The 21,650-nt window shown below is 39.9% G+C and overlaps 4 protein-coding genes across 5 annotated transcripts; 2 read left to right on the forward strand and 2 right to left on the reverse strand.

The window, feature by feature from the left end:
* Positions 1-214: 214 nt before the first annotated feature.
* LOC121194156 (chymotrypsin-like elastase family member 2A) lies at positions 215-2,969 on the reverse strand. Its single transcript, XM_041056805.1, has 8 exons — positions 2,900-2,969; positions 2,576-2,664; positions 2,375-2,472; positions 1,907-2,029; positions 1,669-1,805; positions 1,057-1,202; positions 724-876; positions 215-301 (listed from the first exon to the last, which is right to left on the reverse strand). The coding sequence occupies exons 1-8, from the start codon at positions 2,934-2,936 to the stop codon at positions 284-286; spliced, it is 801 nt and encodes a 266-aa protein (XP_040912739.1). The 5' UTR covers positions 2,937-2,969; the 3' UTR covers positions 215-283.
* Positions 2,970-4,296: 1,327 nt separating this feature from the next.
* LOC121194140 (chymotrypsin-C-like) lies at positions 4,297-7,804 on the forward strand. Of its 2 annotated transcripts, XM_041056794.1 has the most exons (8): positions 4,297-4,352; positions 4,509-4,597; positions 4,917-5,014; positions 5,266-5,388; positions 5,474-5,610; positions 6,365-6,510; positions 7,349-7,501; positions 7,714-7,804. In XM_041056794.1, exons 1-8 carry the CDS (start codon positions 4,313-4,315, stop codon positions 7,729-7,731), a joined length of 804 nt encoding a protein of 267 aa, XP_040912728.1. In that variant the 5' UTR covers positions 4,297-4,312; the 3' UTR covers positions 7,732-7,804. The 2 variants fall into 2 exon arrangements, with proteins under 2 accessions (XP_040912728.1, XP_040912720.1); XM_041056786.1 differs by lacking the exon at positions 7,714-7,804 and having other exon boundaries at positions 7,349-7,522.
* A 1,813-nt stretch (positions 7,805-9,617) lies between these two features.
* LOC121191216 (chymotrypsin-like elastase family member 2A) lies at positions 9,618-13,248 on the forward strand. Its single transcript, XM_041052361.1, has 8 exons — positions 9,618-9,734; positions 9,978-10,109; positions 10,321-10,418; positions 11,066-11,188; positions 11,407-11,543; positions 12,489-12,634; positions 12,881-13,033; positions 13,161-13,248. The coding sequence occupies exons 1-8, from the start codon at positions 9,618-9,620 to the stop codon at positions 13,176-13,178; spliced, it is 924 nt and encodes a 307-aa protein (XP_040908295.1). The 3' UTR covers positions 13,179-13,248.
* A 330-nt stretch (positions 13,249-13,578) lies between these two features.
* On the reverse strand, positions 13,579-20,165 carry tmem51a (transmembrane protein 51a). The gene is made up of 3 exons (XM_041065872.1): positions 20,003-20,165; positions 17,794-18,255; positions 13,579-17,193 (listed from the first exon to the last, which is right to left on the reverse strand). The coding sequence occupies exons 2-3, from the start codon at positions 18,204-18,206 to the stop codon at positions 16,791-16,793; spliced, it is 816 nt and encodes a 271-aa protein (XP_040921806.1). The 5' UTR covers positions 18,207-18,255; positions 20,003-20,165; the 3' UTR covers positions 13,579-16,790.
* Positions 20,166-21,650: the final 1,485 nt, after the last annotated feature.

The following is a 21,650-nucleotide window of genomic DNA, read 5'->3' on the forward strand; positions in this document are numbered from 1 at the left end:
TTCTCTTTGTGGAATCCAACAATGTGATTCATTTTGCATGATGCATTGCAAAGAACACATGACGGAGATGATCCATTACTTAATGTGCTATGAATATCGCTGAAAACCAGCTTCATTGTTCTCATGTAAACACATGTTTAGTGAACAAAGTTTAGGAGGTGGATATTTTGAGACATTTGTCTAACACACAAATACCAATGCAGGGGACACTGTATCTGCCACAACAGTCTTTTATTTGATGGTAAAGGGCAACAACCAAAAATGACACAAACCAGTCTACATCTTAGTTGCTGGTCATCACCTGGAAAAAAAAAGCATAAAGACAATATTTTGAAATGTGGCACTAGAGAATCTGTGCTTCTTTATCATAACATTTCACTCACTATTCTTCTGAGCTACTAAGCAATTAAAGTTTAGATAATAAATTTAGATGATTGTTATTGTGGTGTTTCATCATTTTTATTAGTTCATTGAATGATTTATTGAAAACTGATGATTTTTTTTCAGAAATTACAACTTTTATATCAAACTGTTTCTCAGACTTCTGCCAAACATCAAGAGCCATGTAACAAACACAATCAAAAGGCAGCTCCTCATTAGTTTTAGGTCTTTGTGTTATTTGACTTGTCTATAAATCTGGTAAACAGCAAGTGGCTCTATCTCAAGACAGAGCTTGAACCAAAAAGATATAAAAATGCACTGGACAAATATTGTTCCACGTACCTGGTTGATCCAGGGGATGTAGGCGCTGACCCTAGTGAAGACGGAGGGCTTCTTGGGGTAGTTGCAACCCATGCTTGAGCCAAAGCTCACCACACCGTGGACATCCCAGGAGCCATCGGGGTTCTGACAGTTGAGGGGACCGCCAGAGTCTCCCTGTGATATCAAGTAAAATAAATAAATAACAGATGGTTTCAAGTGCTTTTAGAAAATGAACATCAGTATATATCAATCTTAATGATGAAATAAAGAGATATGCTTGAGTGTAAGGTTGGAATTTAGTTTTACAGAAACTAGATTTACATAAATTTGTAAAAGAAAATGAATCAGACTCACGTTGCAGCTAGCCAGCTGTCCATCTCCACCAGCACAGACCATATTGTTGGTGACCAGGCTGCCCCACCAGTCAGACCTGGTGCAGGTGGAGTGGCCAACCACAGGGAGGAGAGCCTGCTGCAGGATGTCGGCAATGGGACCTCCAGCTTTAGAGGAGAACAGGGTATTCATATTCAGGACTGTAGTAAAGACCACTTCATTCAAGTCTTTTCTAAAACTAGGTCAACCTAGTTATTTCCCATCTCTTTAGCACAAACAAATAATTTGGACTTATTGCATGCACAAACTTGAGAATCCTTTAAAATATGTATTTTGCAAGATGTAACTTTTTTGTCTTTAGATTACTGGGAAATCAGTGGGACGTTGAAGTCATAAAACTATGAGGCAGAAACAAAACCAAGATATGATTAAAAGTGATCTTGAGACCAGACTCAGCCACTTCAGTCCTGTTTGAATTAGTGAACAGTGACATTTCAGTTGATGATTAACCTCTTGAGTCCTGTGATCACAACTCACTTTAACTGGAAAAGTGATAAAAAATTACAGACATGACAAGACATTAATGTTACCAGACTTGGTTGACACTTTTTTTTGTTTTTTTTCTTAACTTACTCCAGAGACGTCCCCAGCCAGTGACGTAGCATGGAGCACCGTCAGGCAGGATTTCACCAGAGTTGGGAAGACAGGCAGGCATGATGGTGTCAGAGAGTTTGACTGGAGTCGACAGCTTGATCAGGGCAATGTCGTTACTGGAGCATGAACACAAATATAAAATTTAGAAACAGAAGGCTGATGATCATTAAATAGCATGGAGAAAATCAGAGTCACGGCAGGATAATATGAAGCCCACCGGATTCTGTAAGAGTCCCAGTTCTCGTGGACGATGATCTTGGCGGGGCTGATGGCAATGGAACCAGCCTCATTGTTGTTCTTCAGATTGTGTTTGCCCAGGTAGACTCTGTAGGTGCGACTGCTGCTTACACAAAAACAAAAAAAACAAAAAAAGTCAGAGTTGCTTAAGGCAGGAATCTATTCATTACCTCTATTACCATTTTATTTGTACAGGACTGCTACTACCTATGGAGACTCTGAGATCAACAAAAAAAAAAAAAAGAAAAGTACAGTAGTATAATACTGTGTATTTTACTCATCAGGTTGCTAAAGAATCAAGCATATGTTCAAGTATACACTTTTAAATAGCAAATCCAAACTTATTGTTCCATCCTCTATTACCCAGTATGATCAGTGTCCTGTCTACCATAGGCTGTGCCTTGTGTTCCTTCTTCATTTCACATTTCTTAAACTTTATGAGTCACACCTGATGCAGTGAGCAGCAGTGAGGACCCACTGGCTGGAGATCAGAGTGCCACCGCAGGTGTGGTAGAAGTTGCTGCCACTCTTGTACTGCAGAGATGCCTGAGGAGGACGGACAACACCAGCACAATAATGTTTAATGACTATGGGAAATGGAAAGGAAACAGAATAAAAAAAGAAGAAAGAAAGATTTATAGGGCTTTACCTGCCAGGGCCAGCTGTGCTCACGGACATCATCTCCACCAACCACTCTGGTGATGGTGGGGGGGTAGGTGGGCAGGCCGCACCCGTAGGCTGAGAGACAACCATACAGAATGTTGTGATTTATGATGGTGACTCAACATCAGCTGTAATATTTGTAATATTTCTTCAGCTAACAAAGATATTTCCATGCAGTCAAACATGATTCTGTTAAACTCAATAAACTCTGTGCTTCATAACCATTTTAATGTCAAAGGAATGTGAATAGCTCTGCGTCGCAAAAAAAAAAAACATGTAATTGTCTGGTCAGAAGAGTATTGGAGCTTACCACTGGCAACAAACAAAGCCAAGATCACGAACTTCATTGTGACTGTCTTCAGTAGAAGTTCAGGAGGATCTGCTCCTTAAATAGTGCTTTAACAGACCTGCTGAACACCTGAAATGTGTTGCTTAACATTTGCAGCATAGCCAGGAAAAGTAGGTGGAAAAATAAATCAACCTTGGAGATAAGTAACCACAGATATCCCCAAATACACCTTATCTCCCCACCTCAACCTCTGTGTGAACCTTGCAGGTGTCTCACAGCAAACTGAGCTGGTCAGGTTTTTTTTTTTTTTTAAGTAAGAGATGATGTTCACACTCTATGGTTAAATGAAAATGGTTTGTCCATTTGTCTTATTCTTGCAAAGGAAATTAAAGTGCTATCCTATTTTTACACATGAAAATACACAATGTTCACTGAGGATTTTATGTTTTTACCCTATTTTAATCACTAAGTCTATTTCTGGTATGGGTAACAGAAGTTATGCATCTCATTACATGTTTATGCTTGTGAATATCAGCAATCAATTTTACACTTTTGAAATATTTATAACTGCTTGTAAACAAATTGGACTGTATACAGATAGAAAATGCTTCTGGATCAATCCCACATCAGTGTTTTCCTACACATGAAATGCATGACATATTTGTTGTAGCACTTTTGGAACATAAACGTAGTTTGATTTCTAAGGCTTCTTCTGAGCTGCAACAATGTGCTGCAGCTGTAGTATGGTTGCATTCATTTATGAATGCTTTTATCAGTTCTAACATTCTTTTTTGTTGCACCACTTCACCTTGCTTTCTAGATTTCTATCAAAATTCATATACTTGTTAATACCGCAACATTTTAGATATTGCAATATTTGTGGAACTAGAGACTGCAGAGGACTCATCGTCATAACTTTGCACATACTTTATGAACTGACCTGGCCTTTATTAGATATATGTGAGGTAAAGAGAATTTCAGAATTATTCTAGAAGTTGTGTACGTCTTAATTTCATTTCACTAATACAGTACAGTCACCAGAAACATTAAATGCTTTCATGAGCAATGAAAACTCAAGCTGTTGGGGGTGGTAGTATTTTTCCTTCAAAAATGAATCAGAGTAGGGAGTGCTACATTTGATATTGAGTAAGGCTTTTTGTGTGGACTCCAGCTCATGATGATAAAAGATAAAAAGTGACTTGTTCAACAAATATGTTAAAAAAAAAAAAAAACATACAGAACTCCAGGACACTTTGGCCTTGGCCTAGAATTCCTGTCTATTTCTGTCCATTTTGATGTCCACTTAGCTCCACCCCAGTAAGATTTGTCACAGGGCAAACTTCCAAGAATTTGATACAGTTTTTGAAGGTTGCATAACATCATGACAGATATATAAAAGTCAGATGTTTCACGGCAAACTGTGGAGATACAGACATGATGAAGTTTGTGGTTCTTGCGCTCTTTGTTGCCGGTGGTAAGAATCGTTCTCTTGCTTAGGCATTTTTATAGACACCTGTCTTAAGCTCTCTTTACTCTGTATTCCAAATTTCTCAACAATCTGAATGTAGATTAATAGTTGTGTGCACTGGTTCACAATTTTAAAAGAGTCTGTCTCTCTGTCCCCCGTCAGCCTATGGGTGCGGCTTGCCCACCTTCCCCCCTATGGTGACCAGGGTGGTTGGAGGAGAGGATGTCAGGCCTCACAGCTGGCCCTGGCAGGTAAAACATGCCGAGCGAGGAGTTTCACGCCATAGCTAAGATAAACAATGCAGTAAGTGACAAGTAGACTAGGGACCAAACCTCCTCTCCTTTGTCAAGCAACGTGGAGTCACAGATAATAAAAATACAAATTCTGAAAGAGGAAAGGCAAGCCAAGCTTATTTGTATGACAAAGGCAAAGATTTGAAAACTGGTCTGACACTTAAGTAGGAGGCATAGGCTAGAACTCCCATCAGGACTTAACACAACATGAAAAAAACTTTACAGAAACGAAAAAAGAAAACTAAGGTAATTGATTGTGTTCATTTGTGTGTTCCAGATTTCCCTGCAGTATAACAGAGAGGGTGAGTGGAGACACACCTGTGGAGGTACCCTGATCTCTGAACAGTGGGTCCTCACTGCTGCTCACTGTATCAGGTATGAAATAGTGTAGCCTGAAACAACTTGTGATAGGTTATTGTCACTCCATGCTGACACTGACACATGTATGTGTATTAGCAGTAGATTAAAAGGCTTTTTATGGGGACCATATTTTCAGATAGAATCTTCATAACATGGTTGATAATTGACTAGTGATTGTGTTTTGTAGACAATGGCAGAAATTCCTCATCTCTGAAAAGGATCTTTGAGCTAAAACATTACTGCTTCTTCTGTGTGTGAACTTACAGCAAAGGCAGGGAGTACAGAGTGGCCATGGGAAAGCACAACCTGATAGAGACAGAGGAGGGTAGTGTGTTCATGGGCACCTCTAACATCATTGTGCACGAGAAGTGGAATCCCCTGTTCATCCGGTAAAACATTACCTCTCATAAAGGATATGGATATGACTTGAGAGACTTTGCTGAAATCTAAACGTCTGTACATTTTTCTCTCCAGCAACGACATTGCCCTGATCAAGCTGGAGTCCCCTGTTACCTTCTCTGACACCGTCATGGCTGCTTGTCTCCCCCCTGCCGGCTTTATCCTCCCTCATGATGAGCCCTGCTACGTCACTGGCTGGGGTCGCCTCTACAGTGAGTGCACATTCTCCTTCCTGTCTTTGGGACAAATTCTGTTTAATTCAACTGGTCACTTGAAATATAATCAGATATTAGTACTAACATTGTGTGTTATAATCCAGTTGCAACAATATTTACTGCAGTTTTAGTAAAATATTAAAAACAGTTTCTTAGGGTTGTATATTATATTGTATATTAGGGTTTGTTTACATGACAGCTATGAAGGTATGTGCACTGTATTTTAAAGGTAAATGTAAAAACACTGCAGGATCATGTCATTTCATGTCAGATGAGCAGCTGACCATACATAATCAAAGTTACTACTTGGTTGGTAACCAAAGACAATACTCACAATATCTGAAATAATTCTGATGATAATTATTTAATTACAAAGCGAATCAAAAGATTAGTTTTTGCTTTTTGTGTCTTGTTAACTCCATTAGATAGTGACTGGATTGTCTTTACTGTTAGTCTGAAAAAAAAAAAACACCCACAGAATGAGATAAGAGTATTAATCAAATCCATTAAAAAGAAAATCATCACTACATCATGACAAACTGACTACATACAGATGTAGTTTAAACAATGTTGCATTTGTAACTGTGACCTAAGTTTAACAGGACTGCTGGTGTTTATTTTGCCTCATTTAAACACACTATTTGACTCAAAGCTACAGTTGCTGAAACATCTGTTAAGGTGGTTAAGGATGTGAATCTCATCCGTCCTGATTTACCTGAGCTGAACTTGTACGCACCTCTCCTCCACACAGCCGGAGGTCCCATTGCTGACATCCTGCAGCAGGCTCTCCTGCCTGTGGTGGACCACGCTACCTGCACCAAGCCTGACTGGTGGGGTTCTCAGGTGAAGGAAACCATGGTCTGTGCTGGCGGAGATGGAGTTGTGTCTGGTTGCAACGTGAGTCTAAAATAATAAATCACAAAGTGACTTTATTGTGTAAAATGACACATCACACTGTAGCACCAATACCTTCTGGCATCAGTAAACTGGTCACAGCAAACTACATTCATGTTTCCTCAGCCTGTAAGTTTGCCATGTGTTATACAGAGCATCAGCAAAGCTACATTTCTAATACAACATTTCACAAAAAATATAAGCAATGTAACAAGGCACAGCTGAAACAATTAGTCATTTAATGAATTAGTCAATGGTCCAAAAACGAATCTGCAACAATTAAAAACTGTTTCAGTTACTTTTTAAGCAAAACTGTCAAATATTTGCTGGTTCCAGCTTTTCAAACTTTCTCTTCTGAACATTGGCTGATTTTCTGAGTCTTCTCTGATATTTAACTAAATATCTTTGGGTTTTGGACTGCTAGACAAAACAAGCAATTTGAAAATATAAACTCTGGTTTCTGTAAATTGTGTAATAATGAGAATAATACAAACAGTCAGAGCTTTGTTCCTTTATATTTTAATTCTTAAATTATATTATATTATATTTTAATTCTTAAAATATAGAATATAAAATATAGAATTAATTTTAATTCTTCAGCTGATATTCTTCTTCTGATACTGCATGTTATTCCCCCAAAAGTCTGACAATTATTTTGTCGAATGCTGATATTTGTGAATAACATGCAGTGTTTCAGTGGAAGAGTGTCAGTTAGTCTAAAAATGTCAAGGAATGTCTGTTAGGGCATCCTGAGTAATGACTCATTGTGTGTCTTTCAAGGACAAGAAGTTACTGTTGAATGTGGAGCTTTGGATCATATGTTTTCTCTCACATGATTCAGGGAGACTCTGGCGGCCCTCTGAACTGCAAGAACACTGATGGTGCCTGGGAGGTTCACGGTATCGTCAGCTTTGGCTCTGGGCTGAGCTGCAACTTCCCCAAGAAGCCCACTGTCTTCACCCAAGTCAGCTCCTACATCGACTGGATCAACTCTGTAAGCTCCTGTACCTCCTGACTTTAAGGGCTGAAGTCATGAAAACTATAACTATTCTTTTATTTATGCTATTTCTTTCAGGTTTCAAAGATGAACCTAGCAAAGAATCTGGATAATTTTTTTTAGGGAAAATGAATGAATTATTCCTACAGTTATTGCTGAAAACCTTATGCTGCACCAAGTCTAACAGCTCTCTATCATCTCTTCCACAGAAAATGGTGGCCTATTGAGAAGACAGTCTTTTGGGATGAAAGCCACTATGTGAATTTATATAACAAATAAAATGTAGAACTACAAATGAAATAAAATGTCAAAGTTTTGTGTTATTTTGTGCTTTGTATTATCTTTTGTGCAAAGTGTGAGTGGGTCAGCAGTTTTGCAAAAATATGCAAAGCAGCTAAGGTTTTCTAAATATTAAGCCTGAGGAGTGAACCTGAAGTATTCAGTTACTTTTACTCTGACCACTATAAAATCTATGAAGTCTGTTAAATTATACTTATAAAGCAGAAAAGATTCCAGTGTTTCCCAATGGGAACAGTGATGGGAAAACCCTATCACCAACCACATGCTGTATCTTCAGTCTCTTGACACTTGTTTGACTTTCTGCATGTGTCGGCCAGGTTTCCCAGTAAGGTCCGTACACCTGACAGAAGCTCCTAGCCTACAGTATAAATACAAGTCTGTTTTAAACATATGATTTAGGCTTAAACTACACACTCCACAGTCATGAGGAGGTTGGTGGTTCTCACTTTCGTGTTAGCTAGTGGTAAGACACCTTCAAATTTCTCACGTTACTTAAAAATCTTTTGCTGTAGTATAATCCAGATGAGTAGTCCCTTATTAGTCTTGTACTGAGTACTAATAATCACATTTTATGTGGAAAAAACAAGATTTTTTTAAGTTTCACTGAAACGGGATCTCTCTCTCAAATTGAATCGAAGGCAACTGGACTTGTATTTGTCTGGGAAGACGTTTCTTTTCCTTTAGATGGGAGTAGACAGCTGAGACTGGACCTGAGGAGTTTGCCCTTCTGTGTTGGGCCATGCGTTTGTTTAAAGGTTGTTTTGTTTCCCCAATATATAGGTCCTTGAATTCCTCACTGCATTTGACCGCATATATTAGGTTGCTTTTTTGATTGTGTGGTGTCTTGTCTTTAGGGTGTACCAGTTTCTGCCTGAGAGTGTTGCTGGGTTTGAAACATACAGGGATTTGATGTTTGTTGAAAATCCTCCTGAGTTTCTCTGAGACCCCAGACACGTATGGAATGACAATGTTTTTGCGTTTATCTTTCATTTTCTCAGCATCCTCGGTGTTGGTATTCTTTCTGGAGAGTGTTGTTTTGCCAAAAGTCCAACTCGGATAGCCACAAGTTTTCAGAGCTCCCTTTATATGCTTATGTTCTTCTGCTTGGGACCAAGTGGAGGTTGGTATGTTGTCAGCCCTGTGTTGCAAGGTTCTGATAACTCCCAGTTTGTGCTCCAGTGGATAATGTGAGTCAAAGAGTAGGTATTGATCTGTGTGTGTGGGCTTCCTGTATACCCCAATGTGGAGGCTCCTGTCCTCAGCAAGGTGAACATCACAGTCCAGGAATGGTAGGTGGTTGTCTTTGACATCTTCTCTTGTGAACTTGATGTTTTTGTCCACAGAGTTCATGTGTTCAGTAAAGGCTTGTAAATCTTGGGTTTTGATCTTCACCCATGTGTCATCCACATACCTAAACCAGTGGCTTGGAGGTGTTCCTTTGAATGAGTTAAGGGCCTTTCATTCTACCATTTCCATGTATAGATTGGCCACAATGGGGGACACCGGTGAGCCCATAGCACAGTCGTGTTTTTGTCTGTAGAATTTGCTGTTAAACTGGAAATATGTGGTGTTGAGGCATACATCCAGTAACTGGCAAATCTGGTCTGGTTTGAGATTGGTTACCAATCTCAAACCAGACCAGATTTGCCAGTTACTGCATGTATGCCTCAACACCACCCATTGTGGCCAATCTATACATGGAAATGGTAGAATGAAAGGCCCTTAACTCATTCAAAGGAACACCTCCAAGCCACTGGTTTAGGCGACTAAACGATTAACGACTGTCATTCACACGAGATACCAACAGGGGCACATGAGCCTAACGACTATCGCTCACTTGGGACAGCAACAAAGGTCAGGTGAAACCAGTACTTTCACAGGTACTTTGGTGGACCCACCCACACGAGGTTACATACCTACCACCTTCTCGGTCAGACTAGTGCGGACTAGAAAGACCGATGTATAGGAACTGATGAAGCCCCTTGGATAAGAGGCGAAACGTCTTCCCAGACAAATACAAGTCCAGTTGCCTTCGATTCAATTTGAGAGAGAGAGAACAATGACCTGGATGAATGAGAACATTCACAGACACTGAAACGGGATGTTCATTCTTCCCTCTGATTAATCAAAAACTTACCAACATAAAATAATTACCTGTGTTTTTTATGTGTAGTCTGATGCTAAAATCCCAATATACATTACTAACCTTGTCCCAGCCTATGGATGTGGTCTTCCCACTTTCCCTCCTGTGCTGAGCAGGGTGGTATCAGGAGAGGATGTCAGGCCTCACAGTTGGCCCTGGCAGGTAAGGTCTGGCCTAAATGGGTAAAAACGCGTTCACTCTTACAACCACAGAGCATAATATACACATACAATATACAAATATAAAAAAACAAACAAAAAAAACCAAAACGATTTCTGAGCAGAGGGATGATGAATAAAAGGGATGTGTAGGGTGTTGGAGTGAAATTTTTAAAGTGTAGTAACACACACTGTCCTCTACCTACTCTGCTCAGATCTCACTCCAGTCAGACAGCAGTGGGCGCTGGAGGCACATCTGTGGAGGCACTCTCATCTCCTCTCTCTGGGTCCTCACTGCTGCCCATTGTATCAAGTAAGTTTAACTTAACACAAAGAGAAGGCTGTCACTATGATCAAAATCACAACACAGCATGTTGTTTTTGAAAGACTCTCATACCTGAGGTATTCAGCAGGGTTCCTCCTGATTTTATATTATTTACCGACAATCCACTGTTTCATCCAATCTAAGATTTCATCCTCTGGTTTCTGGTTTTTATTCTACAAGAAATAAACCAACTGTTGAATTGTCTAGTTTGCTAAAATGATAATTCATGAAAGTTGTATTTAATTAAGGCCTTGATTGACTGAATACAGTATAACTCAGTAGTGATCCAATATGCCCAATTCACAAAAGCACTCATATTTACTATTGTGGCAAATCAATGGTTGGAGCCACGACACACCACTTTTCCCAAAAGCAAATGATAGTTTTGCTTTTCCTGGGGAATGAACAGAAGAAGAGTGGCATGTGGAGAAGTTCAAATTTCACAGTAAAGAGAATTTGTCGACAGAAAAAAAGCCAATTTAAAAAAGTGTTAGGTCACGCAAATAACCATGCATTACACCTACAGGCACCACATGTTTGAGATCCACCATCAGCTTAATCACAGTTTCACACAGAAAAGTCAATACTACTGTCTAAATCCCCAAGGGAACACCATGTCATCTGCCATCCCACAGTGACCGCTACAACTACAGAGTGGAGCTGGGCAAACACAGCCTGAAGGCGAGCGAAGAGGGCTCAATAGCTCAGAGGGCAGCTACAATCATCACTCATGAGGACTACAACATCCTGCTCAGCCGGTAACAGCAACAGCAGTCCACACAGCTCAGTATCACTTCATGAGTTCCAGTGAAGAGTTTAATTAGCAGGTCACCATGTATGAACAGAGTATCAGTGGTAAGTTAACTGGAATGTTTTGAAGTTGGAAAGCCGATGCAGGAAAATATTAATGTAACCTGTACTATGTTTTGTTTATCTTTACTTATTAAATGTGAGCAGACTGTTTCAACTTTTGCAGAAACGACATTGCCCTGATCAAGCTGTCTTCCCCTGTCACCTTCTCTGACACAATCATGCCAGCCTGCCTCCCAGACCAGGGCGTCGTCCTACCTCACGGTTCTCCCTGCTACGTCACCGGCTGGGGTCGACTCTCCAGTGAGTCAGTGCACCTCGGCAGAAAAAAAAAAAAATCACTGCATCATCACAAATACTCTGAATGTTGTTCAAATATTCTTTACAGTCAGCGCCCTCTAACCAGTTTCTGTGCGCACCAGTCAGAGTAGGTCGACTTAAGAGATTTCAAAGCCAAGAATGTTTCTCCATCATTAGCAAGTCAAAAAAATGTGACAAATATTCATCAAATGTTCAGAAAGCAGGGCTAAGAACGAACCATGCCGGAAGTAGGGATTATTTTCCTCAAGTTGCTAGAAGCCTTTTAGACTGACCTCTTTATCCTGAATTATATGTAAATACTACAAGTCCAAAATGACTTCATTTTGCTCAGCCTCCTGTCTCTGGCCCTGATGTAGCAAAAAACTACATGAAAAGCCTGACTTTCAACCCTCTTATTATTCATACACATAGACATGTTGGACTGTTCTGTGAGCTTTGCGTCTTTTGTGAGAATTTGAGGGCCTACATACTCCTGCATGATAGGACTGTTTATGCTCAGTTAGACATTGCAACAGAGGCAGAGGAGAGAGTTTGTTGGTACAAAAGCTGTCTGTGAAGTTATGATTAGTGCTATACACAGTTATAAATGATAAGCAGTGGTGGAAAAGTATCTAGATCCATTACAATGAAAGTCCTCTATTCAAAATTTCCCTCTGAAGTATAGTGGAGTAGAAGAATAGAATAACATAAGGTGGAAATAAGTACCTGAAAATTGAACTTAACTGCACCACTAATTAGAATAGGATCCAACATTTATACAATATAACATAAAAGTTAAATATAGCTCAAGAGGCATCTCATTTCCAGCATTTGGGATACCATTAGTTTGGTATTAAATGCCATTCTCTAACTCTCCTCTACGCTGGACACCATCTGTAACAGCAAATCTTATCTCTTACCTGAGGTATGTGCATTTCTTCCCCACAGCCAGTGGTCCTCTGGCTGACATCCTGCAGCAAGCTCTCCTGCCAGTAGTTGGCCATGATGTCTGCTCACAGCCCGACTGGTGGAGCGTCCTGGCAACAGAAAAGATGGTGTGTGCTGGCGGAGACGGCATCACTGCTGGCTGTAATGTGAGTTGATACAAGGAAGGGTGATCTTATGATACAAATAATTTAATGGGTAGTTACAGTAATCCGTTATGTCAATTATAAAATTTCCAGCTTGTGTTGTATAAAAGGGAAAGATTATTTACTTTGAAATGTTCAGCATGAAATTCAGCATGACAGTGCTACAGTGATCACTGGTAGCCATAACTATGGCCATAACTAAGTGTATAAATAAGCAAACCAACAGTGTGTGTGTGTGCTGACCTACAGGGAGACTCTGGGGGCCCCTTGAATTGCCAGAACCCTGATGGCTCCTGGGACGTCCGCGGCGTGGTGAGCTTCGGCTCCGGTCAGGGCTGCAACATCCTCCAGAAACCCACCGTCTTTACACAAGTCAGCTCCTACATCGCCTGGATCAACACAGTGAGAAACATTTTAGTTTTGTGATTACCATGCCAGTATAAACAATGTTGCTAGAAGCAAACAAAAGCCTCAGCTTTCAAAAACAGGAAGTGTATTATAATTCTCTTTTCTTTTGTTCACTCTGCAGGTTGTGACCAACTACTGAAGAAACTATTCAAGTACTGTTGTCAGCAAAAAGAACAACTATGATCTATGATGTGTTGTCTCATTTTCACTGCAAATAAAAAAGATACTCTCTGCTAAGAATGCAGAGTCGAAGCACTGTTTCTGTCTCGTGCCCTGAACGCTTTAAAACAAGAAACCATATTTAACTGACTATGTGGCATCCAGACATGTCTCTCAACGCCAGCTCTGAATACAATAGCTGCATATTAACCGAGAACTGGTGAGGTAACAAAGTTGGAAAACATGAATGTTAAAATGTTCAGTGGAATATGGCTTGACACGGTCAACACACAGTGAACATGAAATTATATTCACGATAATTCAGTAATCATGGTAAAATACACTTCTTCAACACTGGGTTAATTAACAAATACTTCCTTTTATTTCTCATAAAATATTAATGAGATAAATTTGTTTTTGCTCTTCAGGAAAAAAAAAATCTTCCACAAACAAATTAGAATTACCATAGAAAAAGTATATTTTCACAGTACAAATAAAAAAGAAAGAGATTTAAGTAATAAAAAAAGCAACAATAAATGAAACAGACAACAAACATCATGTGTTTCGGGCACTTATCTAAGTTAAACAGAAAGTGACTGCTAAATCAAAACACTGTAGTTCATCAATGTAAAACAGTTTGACCACATAGTAATAAAATCAGTCATGTAGTTATCTGGTCCTTTGCCAATGAGGTACGGCTATGTCTGCATTACTGAACATGATAAAAATAATAAAGAATTAATACACTGTGTGGAGAGTGATTTTGTTTTCAAAAAACAAAATCACAGAAATGTGGGCATGGCTGTCGTGTGCTGTATTCCAATGACAAACGTGAAGTGACTCAGTGACCTTGTTGCCTTTAGCTTGATAGAAAACCTGGTAATATAATATAGCCAGCTGGCAATGAGTATCTGAGTATCATTTTTGCATCAGTTAAACAGAATTTTCCTCAAACACAATGTGGAACTGGGTGATGAAGTTACTAATGAAAAGTGTCTTTTGTCCCACAAAACAAAAAAGCAAAGAATCTTGTGCAACTTCAACAGATTTGTAACATTTCACTGAATAACTGAAAATTGTTCAATCTGGCCTCAGCTGTTCATTTTTAGTTAAGTCTAACCTGAAGACGAAAGGAGAGTTTGTTGTTGATAAAACACTGTATAACGAAGGAACTCAAACTATTTCCCTGAATAGAGTCTGGAGTAGTTTCTCTTCCCTTTCTCTGCAAACTTGTAAGTGAAAACAGGGCTGCAAGTCGAGCTGTGGTCAGTGGAATGGTGATGAGCAAGCCACTGAGTAATAGTTGCTGTTATTATGGTGCAGCTGCACAATCAAAGAGTCTTTCTGTTGGTCATCTCGAATAAGAACAAAAACAAGCCCAGAGAGAAGCAGAGACTACACTACTGCCTTCACAGCTCAACAGTGTTTCACCATGGCTACAGCCGAAGGCTTTCAACTATTCACGAGCTCCTTCCATCGCGCTCACGTGCTTCCTTCTCTACCTACTACTTGAAGGAGTAAAAGCAACACCTCACTGGAAGGACGGTTCAGTCATATATTGTCTTCTGAAATGCTTTAGGAAAAGCAGCAGTAATGTTCTGAACACAAAGGCATTTAAGTGTACATTAGTGTGTACAACTGTGGGACAAACTACACCATGAAATGAGACCTTGATCTTCCTGGAAAATGGTTTCTTCCAAGAAAGTAACTGAACTATTAAATGGTAAGCTAATGGTCACCTTAATGGTGCTGCACTAGTGAGAGTAAATAAAAATTTCAGTCAGTACATTGTGGATTTTTTTTAAACAACAGCCACTCCCATTCTTTCCCAAAGTGGCATCTGGCTAATTTATCATTTTGAATGGCCTTTAGAGCATACCTTAGCAACCAACATTTAAAATTCTTTTTTTTTCAAATATAAAGACTGTATGATTAAGTCTAATAAGACATACATGTCAACATGCTATCTGCCAAGCACAAAGCAGCAGAAAGCTGATGTACATGAGCTGCTACTTAGTGAGAAAGTTTAGCAGTTAGTTAGCTAAAGACACATTTTTTCTACGTAGTTGGGAGAATCCAAAACATAGTTACTACTTTCATTTTATCAGCTAACCAAGAAACTCCACTCCAATGGCATGCTAATTGTATTCTGTACCTGTTAGTTGTAGTTAGGCAACTGTTTCCTAACTCATTATCCATAGTACGTTTATAAAATTATGCCATTTCAGGGCTATGTTTTGGGTTTGTTTTGGCCTCTTTATGCCCTCTACTGGTCAAGGCTAATTAAGACAGCTTTAAGGAAGTAAAGGTACTATTTCACAGTGTCTTTAAGAAAACACTGACACAAAATTTATTACATTACTGATTTTGGACCATGTCTTGTTCAGTAAAGAAATGCCCACAACCATAGCATCATAAACATCTGAAGGCAAGCCCCTGCTCCACAAGCCCCAACGTGACCATGTGCTGCAGACAGTTTATGTATTTCTGAAGGGAAACATAAATAATTTTCTCTTATGTTAAATAAATAAACCACTGTACTAGACAGTAACATAAGCATGATTTGATACTATATGAAATGTGGTACATTTTGTTAGCATTAACAACTAGCCTACACTTCCCGTTTTGGTAGTGTGCCTATTGCTAAGAGTCATAAGAGCTACTGTACTGATAAATGCTGACCAAGCTTTGTTATCTTAGTTATAAATAGAAGATTCTTAAATGGTGCTGTCGAGTACACACTGCATCTGAGAGTCAGGAAATCCTATTATCATGTTTCAACTTTTAAGGCAGACGTACAAAGAAAACATTGAACAAAAATCTAGCAAAAAAAAAAAAAGAAGCTAACACAGAAGAGGGACAGGACTCCAGTTCTGCAACACCACTTAAAACTCTTCAAAATTGTCAGTCATCTAGAGGACCACAATATTGTTGACAATGAGGGAGTGTTTCTGTGCAGCATACCACGTCAGGTCAAGCCAGCTGAATACAAACAATGCTCAGTCACTCACCGTGGAGCCTACATTTGGTAAACCAATGGCAGTAGTAACCCAAAGCCTCTCAATGTGAAACACTGCCTAAACTGCAGCTCCTTCACAAATTTGTGTGCACACAAAAATCATCATATAATCGTTCACTGACGTCTTATGATTTTTGTCAACTTAGTGTCCAGTCAGTGGACAGCGGAGGTCAGTTACAGTGAGAAAAACTGAAAACTACTTTGACATAAAGGAAAACTGTATTTGCTGGGTGCTTTAAATCCGATGTGCCAGGTTGTGACAGAATCCGTCATACTAAGAAAGGATCCAGCAACTACGTCCATCACGATTTGTCTGTGTCTGCATCAAAGATCCAGTGAGATCCAAAGTTTAAAAAAATAAAGTTTTTTTCTGTTCTTTGCTTTGGAGTGGCGTGGCATTAATGATGGATTTGAACAAATAAAATCTTTTATAACAAAGTGCCACTGGGAACGCTCTGCAAGAAGAGCCGTCTTCAAGTCTTGGCTTAACAAAGCAGATCCAGATCCACAAAAGGTAATCATAGCAGATTCCAGGAATTTCAGTAGATTGTTTTAGACACAATCAGCTTGGTCTTAAAGTGGAGGTACTTTATCCTCATACTGTGGTGGTGGAGTGAGTGGTTCTATACTGATTCCAGCTGCGGGCTGAGAGTTATCAATGTTTTTCATGTGCAGCTTCTCTGATTTAATCCTGCGAATCTTGATGGGGAGGAGCTTGCGGCTATTTTTCCCAGGCCTACGATTTGATGCGGATGCAGCAGCAGCGGGACCACTGGAAGGAGCAGCCTGTGATCCGGTAGTTGTGACCTCTGACCCCTCACATTCATACTGTACACCATCGACTTCAACCAGGTCATCGTAGGAAGGTAGATGGGAAGAGCTTGGGCGATGGTTGCTCTGACGAACAGGATACTGGCCACTGCTTACTGCCTCTTCATAGGTGGGTACGGCATATCGCTGGGCTTGTTCTTCAGCTCTGCAGATATTTATTAAAAGAAAGAAAAGAGTACACATGGATTTTATTCAGTGGTTAATTTGTAAGCTTCTTCCAACTTTCAAGTGTGTTGTTTCAAATTTCAGGTATCAGAGCTTCAAAGAAGCAAATGACCTTTCTAATAAATCTTTGCTTTCAGGGGCTTTAACGAGGCATCAGTGATGTAACTTTGGCAAAAAGAATACTGTCAGGTATTATTTCAATGTCATGGCTTATCTGTCTCATCACTGATTTTCATACTTCTCTGAAAATAATGTAAAGCAATTTAGTCCAGCAGTGACCCATATATTGAAAAAAAAAAGTGTTTAATTTCAAGAAAAATCTAGAACAGACAAACATGATTGAACAGACAATAATAATTAAAATAAGCAAAACAAATCCAGACACATTTTTCTCACATTTAAAGAGAAACAATCTACACAATTCCTTGTCTAACAGTTTACATGGTCATATTAATTTTCTGCTCAAAGACATAACAAAGAGCAGTGATCCTGGATTTATAAAAAAAATCAAACAAAAAAAAAAAAACTAAACAAAAAAAACACATAACTCCTAATGTCTAGAGGTAATGACTGGACTCACGTTTCTCTTTCCTCTTGCTGCCTAGCTGCCACTCCTCCGTGGTTCTGAGCCTCCTGGAGCCTCTGCTGCTCCCGCTGTTTGTTCCTCATTCCCACACACAAGGACAGCAGCAGCATGACCACCCCAGAACCCACCAAGACGAAGGCTACAGAAGATGCTTTATTTTTCCTGTTACTAGTATTAATATCTTCTCCTGAACTACTGCTATTCCTGACTGGGTCTGCGGGTACCACACTCCACACAATCATTACAATGCCGAGGGCAATAAGCCCAACCCCCAGAGCACATAGCGCATACTGGGAACCTGAGTTTCCACTGCTTTCTCCGCTGTTGTTATTGTTGTTGTTATCATTGTTGCTGCTGGTGCCTGCCCCGCCAAGGGGTCTTGGTGGCCCATCCACACTGGAACGCATGTTGTCAGTCCCTCAAGTTAAGTCAGACCAGCTGCAGTGCGGTCAAAAACTGTAGAGAGAAAGGCATGTGAGGTCAGACACAGCAAACGCGCTACGGAAAGTAACAGAAAAAAAAAATAAACATTCATATCTACAGAGACAGTCTAATCCGTCCTTACTCCTCTGAGTGGTGTCTGAGGTGTTGTGGCTCTCACCAGCACTCTTGTTAAAAAATAAACGTCATCCACTGCATGAAGGTATTACCAAACATGTCTCTGGTGCCTGGAATTTTGCTCTTTATGAGAGTCCAAGCCTATTGTGTGAAAATGACACAACATAAAATTCACTCAAGTAAAATAACACTGAGGTTTCTACGAATAGGTGTGTTGCACGGTAAAAAATTTACAGCAGGCTTGCCTCTCAAAGTCACTAGTTTCCCAATGTCAACACATTACAAGGGTAGATAAGGACAGCTGTGGCCACTACAAATCAAGGACCTCAAGAAATATCAGAATAACTTGGCTGCACAATACACAGGTTTGTTTGTGTTTCCTTTTCAATCTTTTAAATCTATTATAGTGATCATTAAGTGTTCCATCATGGAAACTCAAAACTAAACATTAAAGGAAACGTTAGTTTAGCATTAAGTTAACTGTTCCACACAGTAAAATGATTCTCTGAAAAGCAGTACGCATGACCAATAAGAATACTTTCACATTTACTACATACATACATCATTAATCACAAGGCCACGCTGCTGTGTAACTTTCTTTTAAATCTTTGCTAGATCAGAGTAACTATAACTAACAAATGTCAAAGAAATGAGCTACCTATATAATATATAGGTTAGAGAGATTTTGTAATATGAAAACTCTCTGACAGTTCAAGAACATCTTCAATTAGTACTCATAACACAGTTTGTAAATATCTAGTCTGCAAACAAGCCCAGGCCTGCTGGGAGTGACAAAGGGGGTCTAAGGTCTGCAAACCCAGCCCCATTTTTGGAATATCTCCTCACTAAAGAATGCATGGCATGAGACTCAGTTATGCTCATCAGGACACACTGGGCATATTAAAATCCACATATCTTCTTTTGTGACCTCTGCTAACCGCCCCCCCTCTTCCACACACTATATGGTCAGTCATTAGCCTGTTACAGCTGTGCAATTCAGAGAAGCAAAGGAACATTAAAGTCAGAATGTCACATGTTATAGACTTCTGTCAGCTTCCTTACAGTTTAGCCTAGAGGTTATATTTCACCACAGGACAGGTTTTCCAGTAAAGCAGATAAGTGATTGACAGGGCTGCTCATAAAAACCTTCATCCATAAATCCCTGTACAACATGTAATTAGTGTGTGTGAAGTCTGATCAAACTTCTGCTTTTCCCGAAAGCCTCGAAACTGACTCTCCTCAGTCTCAGTTTACTCATCAACACCGCTTCAGTCAGAGACCACGCTTAAATAAAAGCAGATGGTGATATCTGGGTGTGTAAATGTGAAGGTCGGCCCTGTCTGAGCAGGACATTGTCACAGCAAACGGATTTTTAACCGTTGTCTGGCCAACACACACACACACACACACACACACACACACACACACACACACACACACACACACACACACAGAGCAGAGTCCGTTTCATTAAAACGCTGGGCGGGTGTCTCACCACAACAGTTACGTAATGCGGCACAATAAAACTTTTCAGGTCTGAAACCTTTGAAAACTTGGGTCCATGTTGAGTAACTTCGGGTAACGTAACATTTCAGCCGCACAAAATGAACATTTCAGCGAACGAGTATGTCGGCGTTACACTCACCTCTGCATCGTTTCCAAAACAGTAACTCTTCACTTCTTCCTGCCGAAGCTTTGAGGCGTGGGGGTGTTTTACCAGACCCTGCCTACAGCTGGCAGATGTTAATGTGGCATTATTTGGTATCAAATTGCGTTTGAAGATTTGGGAACTTTGTTTTCTCCCTGAGACGGATAGGCCCTTTCAGAGAGGGAAAGAGAGAGGCGTGGAGGAGGGAGGAGGAGGAGGAGGAGGGAGGGGGCTCGGTACCACACTTCCAGTTTCATTAACCCTTTCCCTCTCGGGGTCGTTGACAGATGTGTGGGCAAGTATGCAGGAAATGTCTTTGGTATTTTTCTTCTGCTCTCTCTCTGTCTTCATCTTTAAACGGAGATATAACGATGCGTACAAATCTTACAAACGCGCCAGGTGGTTCCAGTGAGTTTAATGTTCCTGTGCTGGCCCCTTTATTTGTGCTGCGATGGAAACTGCCGGGAAAATACATTTTAACTGATCTATCAAGATTTGTCGTAAGTTATGGCTACCAGTGGTTCCTAAACAGATTCATTAAAAAATTCCTCAGAAGTTTCCGGGGGAAAACGACGTTATTTGGCAGTGACAGTATTTGAATCAGTTAATTTCTAATTGAATGCTAAAGTAGTGTAAATTAGAGGCGTTGGTCATATCACAGTAGGTCATAGTGCACATTCAAAAACGTGCTATTTGTCTACAATTCAGCATATGAAGAATGTTATATTCAGTTACTGGCAGAATCATGTGGCTTATAATATAAGCTGTGTTTTCCATGCTGGCTCATGATGTAGTCATCTTTGGTGAGACTTTACATGTAGAGGGGGAAGGGGAAATTTTGAATAGAATATTTTTGTTGTTGACTCAGCAATTTGAGAAACGGCCCTGAACAAATCTGAACAGTTTGTTAATTCCAGCCTGTAACTGGTTTTCCTCATTATTAATGTGGTAAGTGTAGGATACTGCATGGACTGTTTGGAAAGGTTTGACTTTGACAACAATAAAATCAGACTGATTAAATGAAGCACTAAAAGGGAGTCCAACTGCTGTGCACCATTCATTCTCAAAGTTAGGTCTGAAGCCCAGCAGGGGTCACTGAAAGGGGCTGAGTCTCCCTGTTTTGTTTTGTTTTGTTTTGAAATCTCTTCCAGTTCAAATCAAACTAAAACAACGTGACCACTTTCAATAGTTTTATACAATTAATTTTAACTGTTGCCAAAAAAGACTGAATGTCACTGATGCACTCTGTTCTCTCAGCACTTCTCCATGCAATAAACAATGACTAATCAGTCAGTTTTTTACATCAGTCATATCTGATTGGATCTGTTTCCTCTTTGTAAATTTACCACCTACTCACAGTCACTCCTCTCTGCCAGTGCTCACATGACACACATGGTCTTCCTACGTACATTTAGTCAAAGCAGTACATACATCTTTGCGTTTATGCTTGTGTGTGCATGTCACTTACATGTTTACATGTCAAGAGAGCTACCAAAGACTGCAAAAAATGGGCTCCACCTAGCTCCACTTCCTTGTCCTGGTGTCTTCCTCTGCATCAGCCAGCGAGGACTTGACTATTTTACAATAATGACAAAACCAGTTCCGACACTGGCCTTTGCTGTATTGTTCTTTTAAAGTGAGGCAG

This window comes from Toxotes jaculatrix, chromosome 2 (assembly GCF_017976425.1).
Source record: "Toxotes jaculatrix isolate fToxJac2 chromosome 2, fToxJac2.pri, whole genome shotgun sequence".
Taxonomy (NCBI): Eukaryota; Metazoa; Chordata; class Actinopteri; family Toxotidae; genus Toxotes; species Toxotes jaculatrix.